Source organism: Cynocephalus volans, chromosome 17 (assembly GCF_027409185.1).
Source record: "Cynocephalus volans isolate mCynVol1 chromosome 17, mCynVol1.pri, whole genome shotgun sequence".
In the NCBI taxonomy this organism is placed as follows: Eukaryota; Metazoa; Chordata; class Mammalia; order Dermoptera; family Cynocephalidae; genus Cynocephalus; species Cynocephalus volans.
Genome location: NC_084476.1, coordinates 16,813,199 through 16,834,498, shown reverse-complemented (window position 1 = coordinate 16,834,498; position 21,300 = coordinate 16,813,199). Strand labels below are relative to the sequence as shown.

Below are 21,300 nucleotides of genomic sequence, written 5' to 3'. Positions count from 1 at the left end.
GCTAACCAAACAGTAAGGAATTATTTCAATAACTTTAAAACAGAGTAATTTGTACATTCCTAGTGGGATATTTCTCTAAGGACAAACAGGAATGCAAAAAATCTTAAACTGTTTCTAGTAGTCATGTTTAAGTAATAATATTGGCATTGTTATTCTGAAACTGTGTGTATATATATATATATATATAATATATATTTATTAAATAAGGGATTATTAGCGTCATAAAAACCAAGACATTAGACATAAGAGAAAAGAAATACAAACAAAAAAAGTTAAAACTTGTAATTCTAATTTTTTTTTTTTTTTAAGATGACAGGTAAGGGATCTTAACCCTTGACTTGGTGTTGTCAGCACCACACTCTCCCAAGTGAGCTAACCAGCCATCCCTATACAGGGATCCGAACCCGTGGCCTTGGTGTTAGCACCACACTCTCCCAAGTGAGCCATGGGCCAGCCCCTGTAATTCTAAATGCGAATATGAAATACCAATATGAACTTATATGTTTTGTTATTTCCTTCCTTCCACTGAAAAAGACTAGAATCAGTGACCTCCCTGGTATCCAGACTGTAGTCTTTAAATACCATTTCCTACCCCCAAAAAAGCACAGCATTCTTCAAGCAGTAATTCTCAAAGTGTAGTCCCTAGAACAGCATAATCAACATCACCTGATAATTAAATATACAAATTTTGGGCCCTACTCCAGACCTATTAAATCAGAAACTCTGAAGGTAGGTGGGGCCCATCAATCTATGCTTTAACAAGCCTTCCAGGTAAATCTAATGCACTCTAAAGTTTGCCTCAGAGAAAGAGATGACTGCAGACCTGGGGCAGGAATGTACAATATGGTTCCAGACATCTTTTCATATCAGAAAGGAAGAAAACTATCAAAGACAATAGTGTTCACCTCCAAGCAACTCAGGAATCAACTACAATAAGCCTTCCCACTGCCCAAATAAAGGACAATTAGAGTTTTAATAAGAATAATAACAATAAATTAAAAGACATCAAAAATGTTAAAAATCTATGAATTCATAATGAAACTTTTTTTAAAAAACACTTTTGGTCACTCTGATAGACAAAATAACAGGCCTTCAAAGATGTTCATACCCTAATCCCCAAATGGAAAAAGGAAATAAAGGTTACAGATGGAATTAAGGTTGCTAATCAACTGACTTTAGAGAAATTATTCTGGATTATCTAGGTGGTCCCAGTATAATCACAAGGATCCTTAAAAGTGGGGGAGGGAAGCAGGAAAAACACTCCACCAGCCAATGTTGGCTTTGAAGATGGAAAGGGGCCAAGGGTCTGGAAATCAGGCAGCCTCTAGAAGATGCAAAAGGTAAGGAAACGGATTCTCCCTGGAGCCTTCAGGAGGAACACAGCCCTGCCAACACCTTGATTTTAGCCCAGTGAGACTCATTTCAGACTTCTGACTTCCAGAACTGTAAGATAACAAATTTGTTTTGCTAAGCCACGAAGTTCGTGGTAATCTTTGCAGCAACAACAGGAAGCTAATACAGGCTTTGCAGGATTCTAGGGAATTCATATTTTTTCTTTCCTGTATGAATTGCACTTAGGGAAACTAAATAAATTATGAAAAACAAGTTTCTCTTTAATAGAAGTTTTCAGCTATAAAGAAGGAATAATGAAATTATCACTATTTTGCAAATGATCATCAATGGCTAATAAAATCAAGAAAACAGGAAATATCAAATATTTGGGGATATCCACATGTAGAAGAATGAAACTAGACCTATACATCTCACTATACACCAAAATTAACTCAAAATGGATTAAAGACTTAAATATAAGACCTGAAACTATAAAAGTCCTAGAAGAAAACAGAGGAGAAATGCGAGGAATTGGTTAATGGACATAAGAATGATTACATTTTGTAATGATGAATATCCTAGTTATCCTGATTTGAACATCACATTACTGTACACAAGTACTGATACTCAACTCTGTACCCCACAAATATATATGATCAATTATGTTCCAATAATAAAAAAAACTGGAATCACGAACGACCACCTATGATGTAATCTTGCCAAAAAATTAAATCTGCATTTGTTCCTCCATCTTATCTAAATACCAATTTACTAAAAATGGAATCAGCAGAGACACGACTTAAATGATGTTACAGAGACAATCAGCAAAGTCCAGAATGTGGAAAACTCTAAAGGATAAACGACCAACTTATTCAATAAATAAATTACAAAGAAAAAAAAAAGGAGAAGAACCTTTTTTTTTTATCATGGATTAAGTGATAAGAAAGTTAGGGAAGGCTAAGATGAACTCTGTCGAATCAGTATGAATTCATGATTGCACACAGAGAATTTTGGACATATATAGAAATACAGATGTCTGCATGCATGTGTCAGCTCTGTCCACTGACAAGGCCTAAAGGCAATGACACCCCAGTAGCAGTGAGGATACCTATCCTTCAAATCTTGGTTCCTAAATATCATTCTCCAATAAAAGAAACCAGGGTTCCTTGGAGAAATGGTTGATTCCAGGCCTAGAGCAGGGAAAATACAAGATGAGCCCAAGATATCTTGTGATCCTAGAAAAAAAGTGCTCCAAAAATAATGGGGCATGTCAAAAGGACACAGGAATTGATTTGAAGGAGCTCCCAATAACCAAATCTGGGATAATTTGAGCAACAAAAAAAAAACAATGATAGTAATAGCTTACAGCTCATAGAATAAAACAAATATCCATGAGTCCATACTGATATAAACAAATAACTAAATAATCAATAAATGCAGGAGAGGGAAGAGAACAGTTCTTTACGCTAGACTGAGAACTAATAAGTGTAGAAGGAATGATGGAAATAGAAAATCGCCATTAGGCAAACATCACAGTAACAACTGTTGCAGGTAAGAATCAACAATGGATGCTAAAATTCTTGAAAATATGAGAAACAGGATATTTACATAGTCTCAAAGTATCTCCCCATACAACAATTACTAACTATAAAGGGGAAAAAATAGTAACTTTATAGTGAAGAAACCTAGAACCAAGATCCCACCTTAACCATAACCTCACCAGTATTAAGACCAACTAATATTATGCACCTCCAGATCTGATACACCGAAAAGAGAACATCACTTCTTTGCCATTCTTGCAAAAAATGTATAACCTCAATCTAATCAGGAGAGAAACATTGGACAAGCCCAAGTTTCATGACATTTCACAAAATAATTGACTAGTACTCTTCAAAGCAGACAAGGTCATGTAAAACAAAGACTGAGCAACTGTCCCAGACAAGTCTAAAGAGACATGACAATTAAATGCAGTATGGATCCCTGACCAGAAAACGGGCACTAATGGGAAAACTGGCAAAATTCATGTAGAGTCTGTAGATTAGTTGATTAAGTACTGTTTCAGTGTTAATTTCCTGGTTCTGGCAAGTGTGCTACAGTTAGGGAAAATGTTAACATTAAGGGAAGCTGTGTTGTGGACATAGAAGAACTCTGTATTATTTCTGAATCTTTCCTCTATGTCTAAAATTACTTCAAAATAAAGTTTTTTTAAAAGAAACACACCAGTCAATGCAATGTGTATACCTTGTCAAGATCAGGGCTCTTAAAAAAACCATTTCAAACAATTTGTTTTAGCAAGACAATCAGGAAAATCTAAACATTAACTGGCTATTTGGTAATTGTAAGAGATTATTAATCTTTTTGAGGTGAAAGTGATATTTTTTAAACATACTGAAATTCTGATGAAATAGTATGTCTGGGAATTGCTTAAAATAATTCAGGGTTAAAAGGGAAGGAGTTGGGGAGGGTAGAGATGACAAAAGGTCAGCTTTGAGTTTGTGACTGCTGACCCTGGGAGACAAGTACATAGGGGTTCAATGTACATTCTCTCTCCTTCTGTGTGTATTTGAAATTTTCCATAACGATCAATTTTTTTTAAAAAAAGCACTGATTACAAACCTGAAAGAAATACCAAAACACATGACTATGGATGATTTTTTTCTAGTTATGTTATTCTTTATCAATCTTTAAAATATTTCATACAGAGTATAAACTATAGTCATAATGGGTGAGTAAAGACACATTTTTTAAAGGAAAACACTTAAAAAATTAAATGTTAATTTTTTTCTTGGGCAAACAGATGATGATGAGATTGTCCTAAACCTTTAATCCAAAACAATGAGCCCAAGAACCTATCATGAACTATAAATGTCAGTAAACAGAAATTCAATTCTGGAGGGGAAAAGACGATTTTCTTATTCTTATTATTATACAAATAATACTAAAGCAACATTAACAGAATTCTAAAATTAAAAAATAAAAACATTTTCCTGCAATAGTCATGCCAAAAAATTAAGCCATTTTCAAACTGTTGTCAGTCCTTGTCCATCTGCAGCTACAGTTTTTATACAACGTTAACTCTGATTTGGACCTTTTCCCACTTTATTTCCCCACTCTCTTCGACCATTTGTTCTTATAGATACTACAGCAAAGAATAGCTCTATACATAAAACAAATTTTTTTCTATCTTTTTGCTTTCTTAGGCTAAATCCCCAAGAGTGAATGACCAGATCAAAGGGTAAGCCTGTTTTGAGGATTATTTGTACAAACTGACAAGCTTTCTTCCAAAAAGACAGTGGCTAAAATGCCACCAAAGTGTAAGTTTTTGTTTCACCACATCCCCACCAGCACTAGTATTTTCTTAAATGTTTGCTAATTTAATTGGTATACAACAGTCTTCACAAGTGTTTGAATTTGCATTTCCTTAACTGCCAATCATGCTCTATATATTTGACTATTGTTTGGATTTCCCCTTGTGCAAATTGTTCTTGCAAATTGAACAAAAATATTTTCAAGAACAGTTCAAATGAAAAGTGATCTCTCAAGAATCACCCAAGGTGTGCATACACAAACATACACACACAAACTCATCTTCCTCCTACATCAGAAAATCTACCTACTTTAGGACAAAGTCTGTCTTACTCACATTATTAGAGAAGAGGTATAATATGAGGTATATTACTATTGTACTTCATTATTTTGTTGCCTTCCCTATTGTCTTCTGCTGGCCACGTTTCTACTCAGAATGCATTCATACGTCAGTGCCAGAGGAGCAGCTGTGGCTGACGCGTGGGCAGTGCATAAGGACCCGGGAGCTCCCACACTTGGGTTCTACTGATAGCAGAAGCTACTGTGTGTCAAGCGCCTACCATTGTTCCAGGCAATGTGTGCTTTCATAATTACCCATTTAATCTTCACGACCTACAATGGCCTACAGTGTGCTACACCAGCTGGAATACTACCTGGCATACAGCAGGCACTATGGCAGATTAAAGAACCATATCAAACAGGTTGCTGCTTCTAAAAAAAAAAAAAAGATAGCCATAAATTCTTTGACCTTCCTCTCACCAAGAGGTGTGGAGTCTGCATCCCCTCTTACTGAATCTGAGCACCACCAACAGAATATGACAGAAGTGACACTGTGCCAGTTTCTAGGCCCAAGCCTTAGAAAATTGGCGGCTTGCAACTCCTCTCTCTTGGAACACTCTCTCTGAGAGCCCTGAGAGTCATATATCTAAGAAGTACAACAACCGTAACACTGCCATGCTAGAGAGACCACAATAGGTGCTCCAGTAGACAATCTTGGCTGTGCTTAGCTTTCCAGCCATCCCCAACAAGGACCACAGACATGTGACTAAAGAATCATGGATCCTCCAGACGAGCCCATCTACCAACTGAATACCATGAGAGACTGGGCCCTTATAGAGCAGAAAATCACCCAGCCCCCTGCCTAAATCCTTGACCCACAAAATGAAATATAATAAAATAATTATTGTGTAAGATACTAAGTTTGGGGTAACTTCTTATATAGCAATAGATAACCAGAAAAGTACTCAATAAATATCTATTGTATTGTATGAATGAACGAATGAATGAGATAGATGGAATTGCTCCCATTTATGAATGAGAAAAGAGGCTGAGAGAGGTAAAGAAATATACCCAAGACTGCAGTCACTAAGGGACAGTATCTGCCTGATTCTAGGTCTCTGATTCCAAAGCCTCTCAGTTCACCTCCACACTATGGCAAGGGTTTGGATCTCTTTTACATTACCCACTGACGCAATGATCCCATTCCACTTAACTGAGGTTCATCTGACACCCACTTTTCTTTTTTTTTTTTTTTTTTTTTTTTTTTCTTTTTCGTGACCGGCACTCAGCCAGTGAGTGTACCGGCCATTCCTATATAGGATCTGAACCTGCGGCCGCTGGGAGCGTCGCCGCGCTCCCAGCGCAGCACCCTCCCGAGTGCGCCACAGGCTCGGCCCTGACACCCACTTTTCACCTGTCTCTGAAAACCTCTCCTGAAGAGTGACTATAAAATATTGCATTCGACCAGCCATTTAGGCACATTTTTAAATTCACAATAAATTTAAATGCTATCCTAGAAAGATCATCACAGAAAAATCATGCCTGCCTTTTAATTTTAATTATAAATATTTTTATTTAAGTTTTCACATTTAATTGACAAATAATTGTATATATTTATGCAGTACAATGTGATGTTTTGATATACGTATACATTGTGGAGTGATGATATCAAGCTAATAAACATATCCATCATTTCACATATCATCTTTTTGTACTGAAAACATTTAAAACATGTTCTTTTAGCAATTTTGAAATATATATTACTATTAATTATGGTCACCAAGCTGTGCAATAGATCTGAAAAACTTATTCCTCCCATCTAACTGAAACTTCGTACCCTTTGGTCAACATCACCCCATTACCTGCCATCCAGCAACCCCAACTTCAGGAAACCAGCATTCTAACTCTCTATAAGTTCAATTTTTTAGGTTCCACATATAAGTGAGATCATGTAGCATTTGCCTTTTTGTGCCTGGCTTATTTCACTTAGCATAATGTCCTCCAGGTTCATTCATATTGTTGCAAAGGACAGAATTTCCTTCTTTTTTAAGGCTGAATAGTATGCCATTGTACATGCAGTCATGTATCACTTAACGACGGGGATACATTCTGAGAAATGCATCATTAGGCAATTTCATCACTGTGCGAACATCATAAGTGTATTGACTTAAACCTAGATGGTACAGCCTACTACACATAGGTTATATGGTATATAGCCTGTTGCTCCTAGGCCATAAACCTGTAAAGCTGTTACAATACTGAATACTGCAGGCAATTCTAACATATTGGTATTTGTATTATTTAAATATATCTAAACATAGAAAATGTAAAGTAAAAAATACAGTATTATATCCTTATGGGACCACCATCACATACACTATCAATCATTAACCAAAATGTCATGCAGTGCATGACCACATATATATACTACATTTTCTTTACCCATTCATCTACTGATGGACAATTAGGTTGATTCCATATCTTGGCTACTGTGATAATGCTGCAATGAACATGGAAGTGCAGACATCTCTTCAACACACTAATTCTAATTCTTTTGGATATGTGTATATACTCAGAAATGGAATTCCTGGATCATATGGTAATTTTATTTTTAGTCTTTTGAGGAACCTCTATACTGTTCTCTATAATGGCTGTATTAATTCACATTCCCATCAACAGTATACAGGGTTCCCTTTTCTCCACATCCTCTCCAACACTTATCTTCCATCTTTTTGATAATGGTCATTCTAACAGGTGTGAGGTGATATCTCACTGCGACTTTCATTTCCATTTCCCTGATGATTAGCGATGTTGAGTATTTTTTCATAAACCTCTGGCCATTTGTCTATCTTCTTTTGAGAAAAGTCTGTACAAGTCCTTTGCCTATTTTTTAAGCCGATTTTTTTGCTATTGTGTTGTTTGAGTTCCTTACATATTTTGAATATTAACCCCCTTATCAGATGTATGGTTTGCAAATATTTTCTTACAGTTTGTGGGTTGTCTCCTCACCCTTTTAATTGTTTCCTTTGCTTACAAAAACTTTTTAGTTTGATGAAATCCCACTGGTCTATTTTTGCTTTTGTTACCTGTGCTTTCAGAGTCATATCCAAAAAATCAATGCCCAGACAAGTGTCGTAGAGATTTTTCCCTTTTGTTTTATAGTTTCAGGTCTCTTTTTTTTTTTTAAAGATGACCAGTAAGGGATCTTAACCCTTGACTTGGTGTTGTCAGCACCATGCTCTCCCAAGTGAGAGAACCGGCCATCCCTAAATAGGGATCCAAACCCATGGCCTTGGTGTTATCAATACCACACTCTCCCAAGTGAGCCACGGGCCAGCCCTACAGTTTCAGGTCTTACATTTAAGTATTTAATCCATTGTGAGCTGATTTTTTATATATGGTGTGAGATAAGGGTCTAATTTCATTTTCTCCATGTGACTATGCATCCAGTTATCCCAACACCATTTATTGAGGAAATTGTTCATTTTTATGCCAGTAGCATGTTGTTTTGATTACAATAGCTTTGTAGTATATTTTAAAATCAGGTAGTGTCCTTCCTTTTAATTCTAAAATGTTCGTGTGTTATGCCAAGTAAAAGGTATGCACTATTCATGTGCACAGTAATTACAGGTCGGGTCCACTTACCTCATTCCCCAGATTTGGTTCCCTCCTTTATACAAAAACCTATCAATCCATATTTTGATGTCTGTTTCATAGTGTACGTGGGTCTAGTCGGTAATCATTCATTCCATCCTTTTATTTGCTTTTAAATTTTTAATTCAGCCACCTAGGTTAAGAATTTCTTGCATATTTTAAGTGATAAAGGCTACTAATGTTGTACCAAATTTCTCCCACATGTTCCTTGAACCTAACAGAGATGACAACATGAAAATGACCTGTTCCAGAATTCTACAAAGGACATGTAGTTTTGTCATTCCCCAAGATTAGAGTTCTTAACCTGAGGTTCATTGACTGGGCCCTGGGACCCTGTGCTAATTTGTACATGTGTATATTTGGGGAGACAGAGGGCCCACAGCACCAGCAGGATCTTGAGTAAAGTCAGGACACCAAAGAGTACAAACCACATGTCTTATTCTAATCATTAGTAATAATAAACACCATTTACTGAGCATCATCCATGAGCCAAGCATGGGTCAAGGCATTTTTACATGCAACATCTTTAACCTTAATGACTGCCTACTTGGTAAGTATTATTAGTCCTATTTTTACAGAAAGAAAACTAAGGCTCACAGAGGTCGAGAGATTTTCACAAATCTTTACAAGTAAGTTCTAGTGCTGAAATTCAAACCCAAGTCAGTATGATCCCTGATTCTGTGTTAAGGCCAAAGAAGGTATAAAACCATTCTGTGACAGGGGCTCCCATTGCTCAATAATTCCAATACCCCAAACTAATTTTATACTTGCTTAAGAACTCAAATTGATGGACTATTCAACCTGAGACTGAGACCCTCCTCCTAACCAATGGGGCGGGACCAAGGATCTTGAACCTCATGTGAAGAGAAGTCAGGAAAGGCTGAAAGGACTGCTGGGGAAGAGGGGAGGTGTGTCCTGAGGTGGCCTTGAGGAGGAGTGGCTGCCATGGCAACATGAAGACAGCCAACAGGATGCTGTGCTTGCCACCAGTGGAGTTATAATAAATGTTGTGGGGAGACATGGAGACGGCATGTCTTACCTGAGCAAAATAATCAAAGCTGAAAATTGATAATCTTGGGTGGTTTCCCCAAACCTCCTTCAATATTCCTGGACTGTGAAAACAGAGAGACCTAGCCTTGAATCCTGGCTCTACTGCTAACTAGCTATGTGACCACAGATAGATAAATTAAATCTTTATGAGTGTTTTCCTTTCCAGTAAATGGAGATGATAAATGCATATTCCTAGGGCCCTTGGAAGGTTAAATGTGAGACTGGAGGACAGGTGTGGGCACAGAAGCCGGTGCAGAGCAAACAAAACTGTCTCACCTCCCTCTCTCCCCACGCGTATCAGCCAGACTCAGCCCTACTCCCAGGTTTTCTCATGTGGCCACAGCACCACCATCTACCCAGCCACAAGGTTGTCCAACTGGCAACCCAGGCCTCAAGGTTCAGCCCATCCTCAACACAGAGCCCATGAGAGAAGAAGAGTATGGACTTGGTGCTTTTTGTGGCCCAAAGTGCCCAAACCCAGCCCTGTCAGCCACTCTTGCCACCCCAGCATTCTGAAAGGAGCTGCACACAAGAAACAGCAGCAGAACGGAAATCAAAGCACAATTCTGTGACAGTCTCATATCCAAAGCAGCGCTTTCTGATAAATTAAAAGGTTTGGGGTTTTTGTTGTTGTTGCCATTGTTGTTACTGTTTTTATTTTGTTTAGGGGAGGATGTATGCAGCTTAAGGCAGCTGCCTGAGTCATCTTACTCTGGGAGAGGCAGGAGTGGACAAAGATAACTAATGAGGAAATGAGGAAGTCAGCCTGCCCAACGAGCACCAGGCCTGGCTAGTTCTGAAGCAGCAAAGCAAGAAGATCTGGAACTTGGGAACTTGCCTTAAGGGACAGTAACACACCCATTAACAAGGATGGCCTGATAAATATCCTGGACTCTGATTAATCAGGTTAATAACTCCTCCTCCCTTGAGAAGGAATTAGAAAGGAGAAAGGGTAAAAGCTGCAGTATTGAGGGAGCGAAATATCTCTCTCCCCCACCCTCCCAACTCAGCCTCATCCTCTCCCTCCATCCCAGGCCCATTGCCTTCCTCAGAACTCAGCTCTCATCTGGTCACCTGCGACAGCTTCCTGTCTCCCTGTCTCTAGGTTCATCCCACCAAACCACATGTAGTGTTTTGAGCACTACATCTTTGCTTGGCATTCTCCAGTGACTCCAAATTAACCACAGAACGAAGCTACCAGAACAAGCAGTCCATTCAAAGTTCCTACCAGTGGGATCCAACCAGTTCCCCTCTCCCAACCACTCTATTAACATACTTTCCAAGATCTCTGTCTGTATCCACCCAGTCCCCTCCACGTGGAAAAAGTATCATAAAATCTCCCAACCCCCAATTCTGCCTAGAGAAAGCATGCTATCTTTCAAAGCCTAATCCAAGTGCCAGCTCTTCTGCAAAGCCCAATCTGATTACTCTGGCCTTCAGCAATCATCCTCTCAAAATACCACCCACCACTTTTTTTCTACAAACCTGTACAGTATTTAGGAGACTGCTGGGAAATTTTCCTCTCACCTCACTCAACTCTCACAACAACCCTATGAAGCAGATACTCTGATTATAACCATTTCACCAATCAGAAAATTGATGTTCGAAGAGCTCAAGCAACTTAACAAAAGTAACTTAGGTAAAAAGTAATAAGAATCAGGATTTAAAACCAGGTCTATTTGTGTTCTTTTCACTACACCAATAGTTTTTCTATCCGAACTCAAGCAGCCCTAGGATTAGGAATACCCAAACCTGGCTGGCTATCAGTAATATCTAACTACATGTTCCTGGGCCTTCCTTCAGAAGTTGACTCAGTAGGCTTGGAGAAGAGCATAGCAACTTGTATTTGATATTAACGCAAACAGCCACCATCCTAAGGAATCTGCAGAGTCCCCTGGGTCCATCTGTTTTATTTGCTCCTGAACAAAGGGTTTACATTGGGAAAAAGTTTGTAAACCCCCATCCTACACCAGACTACCACCTTGCTTTAAAGGGAATGCTGCCACAGCAAGATTTGTGTGATGACATCAACAGGCCTCAATTTCTACACTAATGGGCAATTTTCCTTTAAGATTCACTGGTGCACTCTGGTCCAACACTGAGCTGAGAGCTGCCTTTGCATATCAGGGTTCTCTAAGAGCAGACTGGCTGAGTAAAAAAAAAAAAAAAAGTGGATTATTTGGAAAAAAAAAAATATCCATAAAATCTTAGAATCACATTAGAAATGAAAGCCAGGCCCTCTCACTTCCTTCTCCAGCCAGCTAGTTTGTTTTATCTCTGGCCAGGTGGAAAATGAGAAGGTTCTCATCCATCAAATTTCTACCTTATCAGGTTTCACTGTGAGAAAGCCTGTCAAAGTGCTCAGTGGTTACCTTTAAAAATACAAAAGAAATTTCTCCAAAATCTTAATGAAGTATAGGCACTCAGTCATATAAGGAGAATAACTATGAGATAGTGGTGTTCAAGTCACATTCTGTGGAGTCTCACTGCTCCTGGGGGCCGCGGCAGATGGAGGACATGGTGCGGGGAGAGTGGGTGCCAGGCCTCCTACCTCACTTCACCCTGATCAGTTCCACTTTTATGTGTTCTCCCCATAAGAGTTCATTTGAACAAAGAATTCATAAGCTTAGGAGAAAAACAAAAAAACAACAAAAAAAAACCACAACGGAAGCCCTGGAATGAGACAGCCCTTGCCACAGAGAACAAACGTGCCTCGCCTGACTGTGTGGTGCTGGCTGGGAAGAATGCGGAAGTTCTGAGCAAGGGGCTCGATGTAGCTCTCACTAGAAGGCTGGAGAAGAATGGACAGAGTTGGAATTCAAATTATGCAGGCATCAAGGCTCAGCTGGGTCAGGAACCAGGGAAGACACCACACCTCTCTAAAACCCCACCTGCAGGAAGCAACAGAACATACCTGCCCCCTCCTCCAGCCCCGCTCACTGTTCCCCATGCTCCCCAAGCCTTGGTACAGGCTTTCCCTCTACCAGGAATGCATTTCCATCTCCTGTCCCCCCGGGAAACAGTTACTTATCCTCCAAGTCGCAACTCAAATCCACCTCCTCTGTGAGGTCTTCTTCCTTCTTCCCCCCTCTGATCCATTCTCTGTGCTCCCAAAGCATTTGGTCCATCCCACTATCAGCACTTATCATACTATATTTTAATTAGATCTTTGTCTGCATTTCTATTATATTCCTCCACCAGATTCCTTCAGAGACTGTGTCTGATCTGATTCGGTCCTTTACTCCCAGTGCCCAGGACAGAGCATGGCACAGAAATGATAAAGTAAGGAGAGATAAGAGAAAGTCTTCCTGTTGGTGCCCCATAGAAATGACAGTAATTCCACAGGAAAACTGATAGGGACAGCCTTTTAAAGCAGCTATATAAACAGCCTCATGCATGAGCCACTGAGATACTCTGGAGTCTCTTGGTCTCAGAGTGTCTAACTCCCTTCCTGGAGGACCAATCAGCTGCAAAGGAACAGACAAGCACTCTCTTCAGGGCAGAGCTTTATGCTGATCAAGAAAGAAATGTACTTTAGTGACATGACTGGTAGAAGGGCAGACCCCATTTATTAATCAACAGTATCCAGTAGATTCCAGTGGGCTATGGTTTGTCACTCAAAGTCCTGAGCCAGCATCTGCTACACAATTAACAACAGGAAAAGAGGAAAGAAGAGAAAGCATCTAATACACTGAGCATCTAACTCTCTGGACCAGGAACCAACAGTAGGCATTTTCTCACACATTAAATTTTATTATTCATTTGTTTAATCCTAAAATCCCCCATTTTAGGGTAGTAAATATTAATTTAGAGAGGTTAAGTTGTTGGCTTAGAGGTTAAGCATCTCTATGTGACACTGAGATTCCAACCCAAGTCCAGCAGTTTTGCACTAGTCCAAAGATACCTACTAAAATTGCTAAGTTTCTAGTGCCCAAGGTAGCAACATCATCATCAAAATAGCTAAATGTATTGATCATTTATGATGTGTCAGGTATTATGCTAAGTGCTACACTCTACTTCATTTAATCTCTACAACTCATCCTTTTTTTCTGATAAGAAATGGACACCACGGTTTGGAGAGGCAACATTGTTGGTGCACAGTCCAAGGGCCAGTAAGTGATGGAGCCAGGACTCAAATCCAGTTGGATTCCAATGTCTCTGCACTCAGGCTCTCTTACAAGAAAATGGAATTTACAAAGACAGAACTTCTTCCCACAAAGGTCACTGAAGCTGTACATTATTCTACAAGGATACCAACTCAAAATCTTCACACCTGATTTAAAAAGCAAAAAAAGAGGCAAGGGGAACTTTGACCCTCAGGAAAAAGCACACTATTTCAGGTCTGTGGTCTTAGCCTTAGCCAACCAGACTATTTGTACACTTTCTCCAAATGCCATGTTTTGATTACAGTTAGCCAAGAGATGTTCTAAACCTGTCACTTTCTCACTGGGAGCTATCCATCAATGAGGGCATGTGAGAACTAGAGGGATTAAGGTTGAACCACCCTGAAATTAAACCCCTTCCTGTCAAAGTACACGGGATTAGCCAGTTGGGTGACGGGTACAACTTTAATTAGATTTTTGGGCTTTAGCCAGCAAATGTATCTCCACAGAGCTAAGTGCCCAGGTACTGAAGCACACACTTGTCAGGGCAGAGGATGACAGGTCCTGTAACAGATGACAGCATTCTGAGACAGTCTGGGGAACACAGTTGAGCCAGCATCTAAAAGACATTGCTTATGAAGAACTAAAAGACTATCACTAGCTCCTCTCCCCTACCCACTCTGAATAGAATACAGAGTAACTGAACCAGGGCAAACACACCTAAAATAAAGATTACTCTCTCTCACCCTTCACCAAACACATGCACATTCATACGCTAAACGGAAAGCCTTAAGTCTCTGGGGCCAAACCATGCATGAAATTCAGATATGAGGGCAGGGATGTGAGAATCCACACAGTATCGCTGTTACAGACCACAGAGGTCAGGACACTTTAAACATCACAGTTAGGACATCGAGCAGGGACAAGAGATGCTCCTCAACTTACAATGGGGTTACATACCGATAAACCCATCATAAGGGGAAAATATCTTAAGTCGAAAATGCTTTTAATACACCTAACCTACGCCCGACAAAAAAAACTTAAGTTGGGGACCATCTGTACTGGTTTTTTTGCAAAGGCTCCTGAATTTCCTCGAAGCAATATGGGTCCCTATGGTGGCAAAGAGGTATAATACAATACAGGGGAAACCTATCTGTGACCTTCACTTTTCAACCTATCTCATTGTAAATAAGATTCCCAGAATCTAACAACACTGCCTGCACCATTGCAAATAATAAATGTGTGCTGAATAAACAATGAACCAACTGCAAATTATAACACCTGCTGAGTCAACTGGCACTAGGTCACTACAATCACAGGCAATTAGAACAAACATGCCCAACTGACTCTCATGGCCCAACTTCTCAGTGTTCATGCAATCAGATGCAGTGAATTCATACACCTCTGATCCAAGCTGCATTTTCAGCAAAGGCATTTTCTCCCTCCAAAATGCTAAAGAACATGCACAATAAGACTGGCAATAAATGCTCTGGCATGAGCAAAGGATGGTTTGATCACATCCAAAAGAGAACTGGATGGCTTACTGTCAGAATTCAGAAAATGCTATAAAACCCAGGACTGCTCAATCTGGGTCCTCTGTGCAGGCTTTAAGTCAGGGCTCATCTACAAACAAGTCTGCAGTGTTTCCAACTGATTGTGCAGTTCTTGTTCAAACAAAAAGAGAATGGGAAACAGCTACATATAGTCCCAGGGCCTGAAAACCTTCCTACTTACAAGCTTACCGACTTGGATAACATTGATCTGCCCTGTGCAGAACTGCTTTTATTGAATGGGGTATTGTTGAAGACTTTGTACAATGCTCAGAGTACTCTTTATAAAAGCCCACCAGAGGCAATTCTTCCCTCAGGCTTCAGTGCCAGCAAAAGCCGTCCATTTTTCTTAACATGTTCATCTTACAGACGCTGGAGACCTTGTAACTGAATTTCCCTTTTTACTTTCACTACCAGTAACTACCAGCTAAAATCTAAGTCCTCTTCTTCAGCACTGCAAAGGATATCCCAACATGCATTTTTACATACCCACTCTGTGGTTCTATTTTACTCATCACCCTTGTTTTCCCTTGACCTTAACGCATTTATTTTTAATCTCATTTGATTTTATGACTTTCTATAAACCTCCACAAATGTTTTTGAAACATAGAAAGGAACAAGTTACAATTTTTAATGCTTCAATTAACCAGAATACTTCAAGTTCAATGTTCTTGAGAACGACTTATTCTGATCTGCTAAAAAGCATATCATTGTTCCTTTCTGCCAAAAGCACAGTATTCTTCACATCATTATTGATGGCTTGCCCTAGCCACAGCGTAGTACCTTAGGTGAAGCTGTGAAATTAGAGTCCATAGACCTGAATCCATGTCACATACATATCACTTTTTATGTGACCATGGTCAAACCATTTAAATTCTGAGGCTCAAGTTAATCAGTAAAATGGGAATAACATTCTCTATGCCCAAACACAGGGTGGTGTGCATCACATGAAAAGAGAGGTAATCCTTTATATACTGTAAAGTACCATCTACATCTAAGGATCATATTTGCTTTATTTCTATCACTCTGAATAGCAGTTTTCATTACCAAAGAGAGTGTTGAAGATTGAGGTGAACGTGGGTTGAGAACAATACCTGTGTTTTGGACATGTGGGATGCATCAAAGTTTGAGTAAATGTAAGAGAGACCCAAAACTGAATATACAACAGTCCTCAAGGGTGAAACTTTGAACATGCACCGAAGCAAGCCCTAGAAGCCATACCTGAGCATCCGCATTACAGATGAACAGGTTCCTTCTCTTCCTCCCCTCCTCTCCACCCCCCAGAGCTAGACTTGTGTGTCAAGGAAACGCCTTTTCTCATCTTCTTGTCTCCTGGCTTTCCCTCACCAATCCATCCTCCAGACATCCATCAGACTAGTATTTCTAAACTACAAATCTGACCCTGTCAATTCTCTGCTTAAGGGTCCCTACTGCCTGTAGGTTCCAAGATCCCAAACTCTGCATCCAAGGCTCTCCACAAAACCAACTTCTCTCCAGGTTAATATCCTGACATGTCTCTAGAGGCAACACCTTTCACTACAGCCCCAAACTCTTCTTTCCCTAAAACACCATACTCTCTCCCACCTTTGAACCTTTGTCTTCTGTACAAAACCCTCCTCCCTCTTGCCTATCTATTAACCTTTAGCTCAAACTTCAGAACCAATACAAAAGTTACTTTTCCCAGGGGCCTTCTCGGTCCTGCAAGCCACTTCCTTTCTCTGTGTTCCCACAGTAGTTTGTTCATTTATCTGTTATGGAATTGTCCCCATGCCTAGTATAGGGCTTGCATAAAATGTTCAATGTTGCTGAATGTATGAATGGATTCCTTTCCTTTGCCAGGGCAGAAATAAAGATCCCTAAAAGTTCTGGGTTTTTGTCTGTTTCAATGCAAATGCAACACCAGTAACAGCTGGCAAGTGGGAGGCGCTCTAGCTAATTAAAGAGCCTCATTAACAGAAACAAGCTAATATACGCAAAGCTAGTGGTTTATGCTCGGCCTGTACATTCATCCTAGCATCATAAAGCAAAAACACCACCCCTCCATGTTTCCTCAGTCTCTGAATAAGCCACTACCCCCAAGATCTGGTGCCAAACATTCATGTGAGATGGACAGAGCCAAATTCTTAAATTATAACAAGAAGTTAACTAGAGATACCATTGTGAAACAACATATACGTGAAAAGAAGGAAACCATGACCAAATCACCTTGTCAGAAACATATATGTAACTGGATATATAAAAGTAGTCACAATGAGATGCCAGGAAGCTCTGAGTCACAGGCATACTCACCTGAGGTAAGTATTTAGAGTGCACAGCTGTTGTTTTGGTCTGCCCAGTGCCGTGAAACAAAATACCACTTTCTCTGGGTACCTGCTAATCCCCATCCAAACACGTGGTTCTGGAGGAGGCTGCCAATGAACACACACACATACACACACCGCTGCCGATACAGGATGGGCATGTGACCCACGGTGGGCCTCTCAGTACCTCCCCAGTCTAGACATCCTGGCAGCAAGACAGTGGGGGAGTAAAGTGTCAAAGTCCTCCTTCCTCTTCTGCAATAAACTGGGAAGATGTGATCCCAGCAGGGCTGGCCATGAGGGGTCCAGCTATTTGGAACTGGAGTAAGCAGATGCAAGAAAAAGCAGCCACCCCTCAGAGAGACGAAGTCGGTCCTGGTGGTGCTCCAGGGCCCATCCTTCCAGCAGTTTAGTTACACAAGGCAATAAAATTCCCTTTTTGCCAAAGTTAGTTCAAGCTGGGTTTCTGCCACTCACAAGAAAGTCTTACCTATAGTATACTTTACTCCAGTACCCCAATCCCTCTCCTTCCATTCCTTGCCAAATATTTTAACCTCCCTATGAAGAAGTATATACATTATGTAGGGATACATCTTTTTATCAACAGCAGCCCAAAATTCTTTTATAAGTACCAGGGTTTACATGAATAATGGGATTATGGAACCAATAGAGGGATACGCAAGTAAATTACAGCATGTCAACTTGATGTAATGTTAAATAGCCATTTCAATTGCTTACCAAGAGTAAGTTATAATGTAAAAAAAAAAAAAATACATATTATACAAGGGGCCTTCAAAAAGTCCATCAAGAGATTTATAGTATCTTTTAATTCTAATTTTCCACAAACTTTTTGAAGTACCACCCAAATATTGCTGAATAAACATTTTTATGATGGGGGGCAATTTTAAACTAAAAAAAAATTGTTACCAACAGTGAATTGACTATGAAAACTGCAACTTTATAAAAGGACCCTCTTAACCAGGCTTTTCTTTGACTCATCCCTAAAGGCACGCTACTCAAATGTTATCCTTCTCATTCAATTCAAGTGTCACTTCCTCCTATAAAGTTTCCCTGACTACTCCATCCCACAAGGATCTTTTATGCTGAGTATATATGTCACATTAATTAGCTCTGGATTTTTTTTTGGTTTTTGTTTTTGCTGCTGGCTGGTATGTGGAGCCGAACCCTTAACCTTGGTGTTATCAGGCTGCGCTCTAACCAACTGTTAGCTCTGGATTTTAAACTGTTTTGCATTTTGTCATGTATAACATTTGCATCTCGCTTAGAAAAATAAAACCTTCAGAAGTCATGCGTTGCATTTCTATCAGCATCTAAACTAGATATATTTGGTGTTCAATAACATTGAATAAATATGGGAAACAGGTATTTTAATAACATGCAATAAACTGGTGCACTCCAGTGTTGCTGGTGGCAGCAAAAATTGTGGCCAGCCCTTTGGACAAATAATTTGGCAGCACGATTAACCAGTATAAAATATTTGTACTATCTGACACAGTAATCTCACTCCTCAGAATTTATCCTAGAGATTTCAAGAGAAAATGCCTTTATGTGCCCAAAGATATTCATTGTGGCATTATTTAAACACCTAAAATGTCTAACAAAGGAGGAAATTATTAAGTAAATCACATGAAACCTATTCAGTGAAAGAGTATGTACCATTCAACATGATCATTTTGGAATCTACACAACATGGGAAGGAACCTATGACAGAGCAAGTGATCAAAGAACACAGAACAGTGTTTATTTAGCCTCAGATTAGACGGGGAGCCCAGATGCACCAGGACCAAAGGGAAATACCAAAAAACAGAAAGAGTTGCTTTGTTAGGGTGGTGGAATTGTAGCTGACATTTTCTTATGTTTCTAAATTTCCATTATTGCTCTCTTAATGTCTTAAAAATTTCATTAAAATACACAAACAACTGTATTTCAATCCTTTCTTCAGTATTAATGTTGGGATTTCAACCTATGGATCCTGGCATCCCTGCCAATATCAGCCACTAGAGAAATAACCACTGGTACCTGTGCACTTTCTTTTGAGCCCTCTACTCTGATGACTGTCCACTGCAGGTGCTAGGGCAGGCAATTAACCATAGTGTCAATGATCGCTCAGGCTCAGGTTCAGACCCTCTCTTACCTTACTGCACCAAGGCTATGTATCTGGATGTGACTCTCAGGAGGGATTAAATTAAAAGATGCTGAATACTTAAGTTTAAATATAATTGAAATTTAATAAGCCTACCAAATTCCAAGAAAATTTTTAAAAGCTAATATCCAATGCTAAATAGAGTACAGTCTGGATAAAAGATCACATAGAGAAAACTGGTACGATCTTTTGGGAGAACAATATGAGCGTATCTGAAAAACAGCCTTAAAAATATTCATACTCTTTGACCCAGTCCAGTAATTATACCTCTATCGGAAATAATCAGGGGACAAATATTTATGTATAAGGATGTTTGCTGCAGCATTCATTATAAGGCAAAAAAAGTGAAACAATCTAATGCTTTACAATAAGGGACTAGTTAAATAAATCCTAGCACACTCAAGTGATGAAACATTATGCTGGCACCCAAAAAACATGTTTTTGAAGAACATTCATGACATGACAACACACCAAATAGAGAACACTGAATTAAAAAAACAGAATACCAAACTATTTTCAGCTTGATACCAATAATGTGTGTGTGTGTGTGAGTGTGTGTGTGTGTGTGTGAGAGAGAGAGAGAGAGAGAGAGAGAGACAGAGACAGAGACAGAGACAGAGACAGAGAGAGACAGAGAGAGAATAAAAGGACCGAAGCATCAAATAGTTAAGATGGTCATTTCTAGGAGATGGGATAATAAGTGAAATATTTTCTTCTTTATATTTCGGAGGTTTTTCTAAGTTCTCTGCACTAACTATCACCCTGCAACCAGAAACAGTCACACAGCCGCAGCCCAAACGCGCTGGCCCCTCCATCAGAGGACAGGCAGCACTCACACGAATGGTGCAGTCTCCTTTCCTCTTCTCTCGATGAGCTTCCTCCAGGTCCTTCTCTAGTCTCTCCCTCTCCTGCTTCAAGTCACTCAGCTCCTGGGTGACCTTCTTAATGTTCCTGTGCAGTCTGTGGTTCTCTGAACTCTTGGTGAGGTTTTCTGAGTGCAGCTTAGCCAAAAGGGCTTCCTTTTCTGACAGAGCAGCCTCATAGTCTTCAGACCTCTAGAAAAGAAGAGAGGGAGGGGAGATGAGCCGATTTCCATACCTCCTTAAACAAACCAAGAAATCTGGGCTCCTTTCTCACCTTGGGGGGAAAAGGAAAAGAAAAAGATTAACATAGATAACATTCAGGATCCAAAGCACAAATAACACAGGATAATGTTTGTTATGATGTTAATGTTCAGAGGGAAAAGCCTACAGTTGTATAAAGGAAGTATTTTTAAAAAAGACCAGAAGAAAAATGTTTACACTAATTGTCTTTAGTGAGGTGAGAATATAGTTGATTTTGTTCTTCACTTCTTTGTATTTTCAAATGTTCTAGGATGAGTGAGCATGTTCCTTTCATAATGGTTAATAAAATTTTTAATTAAGTCATTTAAGGAAGGTAAGAAATGAAGAGCTTTATTTAAAAAGCAGAGATGGAATCCAGCACCAGCAATGTTCATCTGTTAGAATGGCTAAAACCCAGAGTCAGCTGGAGAAAAGGAAGTGGTCAGCACGGTGGTCCAA

General features: G+C 39.5%; 1 protein-coding gene across 7 annotated transcripts in view; it reads right to left on the bottom strand.

Moving 5' to 3' along the window:
• CDK5RAP2 (CDK5 regulatory subunit associated protein 2) overlaps positions 1-21,300 on the bottom strand; it is a 180,901-nt gene that overhangs the window by 101,798 nt on the left and 57,803 nt on the right. For all 7 annotated transcript variants that reach the window (XM_063081771.1, XM_063081776.1, XM_063081777.1 and 4 more), the window contains exon 12: positions 20,575-20,793. In XM_063081771.1, coding sequence (XP_062937841.1) covers positions 20,575-20,793 — 219 coding nt within the window. The remainder of the gene's footprint in view (positions 1-20,574; positions 20,794-21,300) is intronic.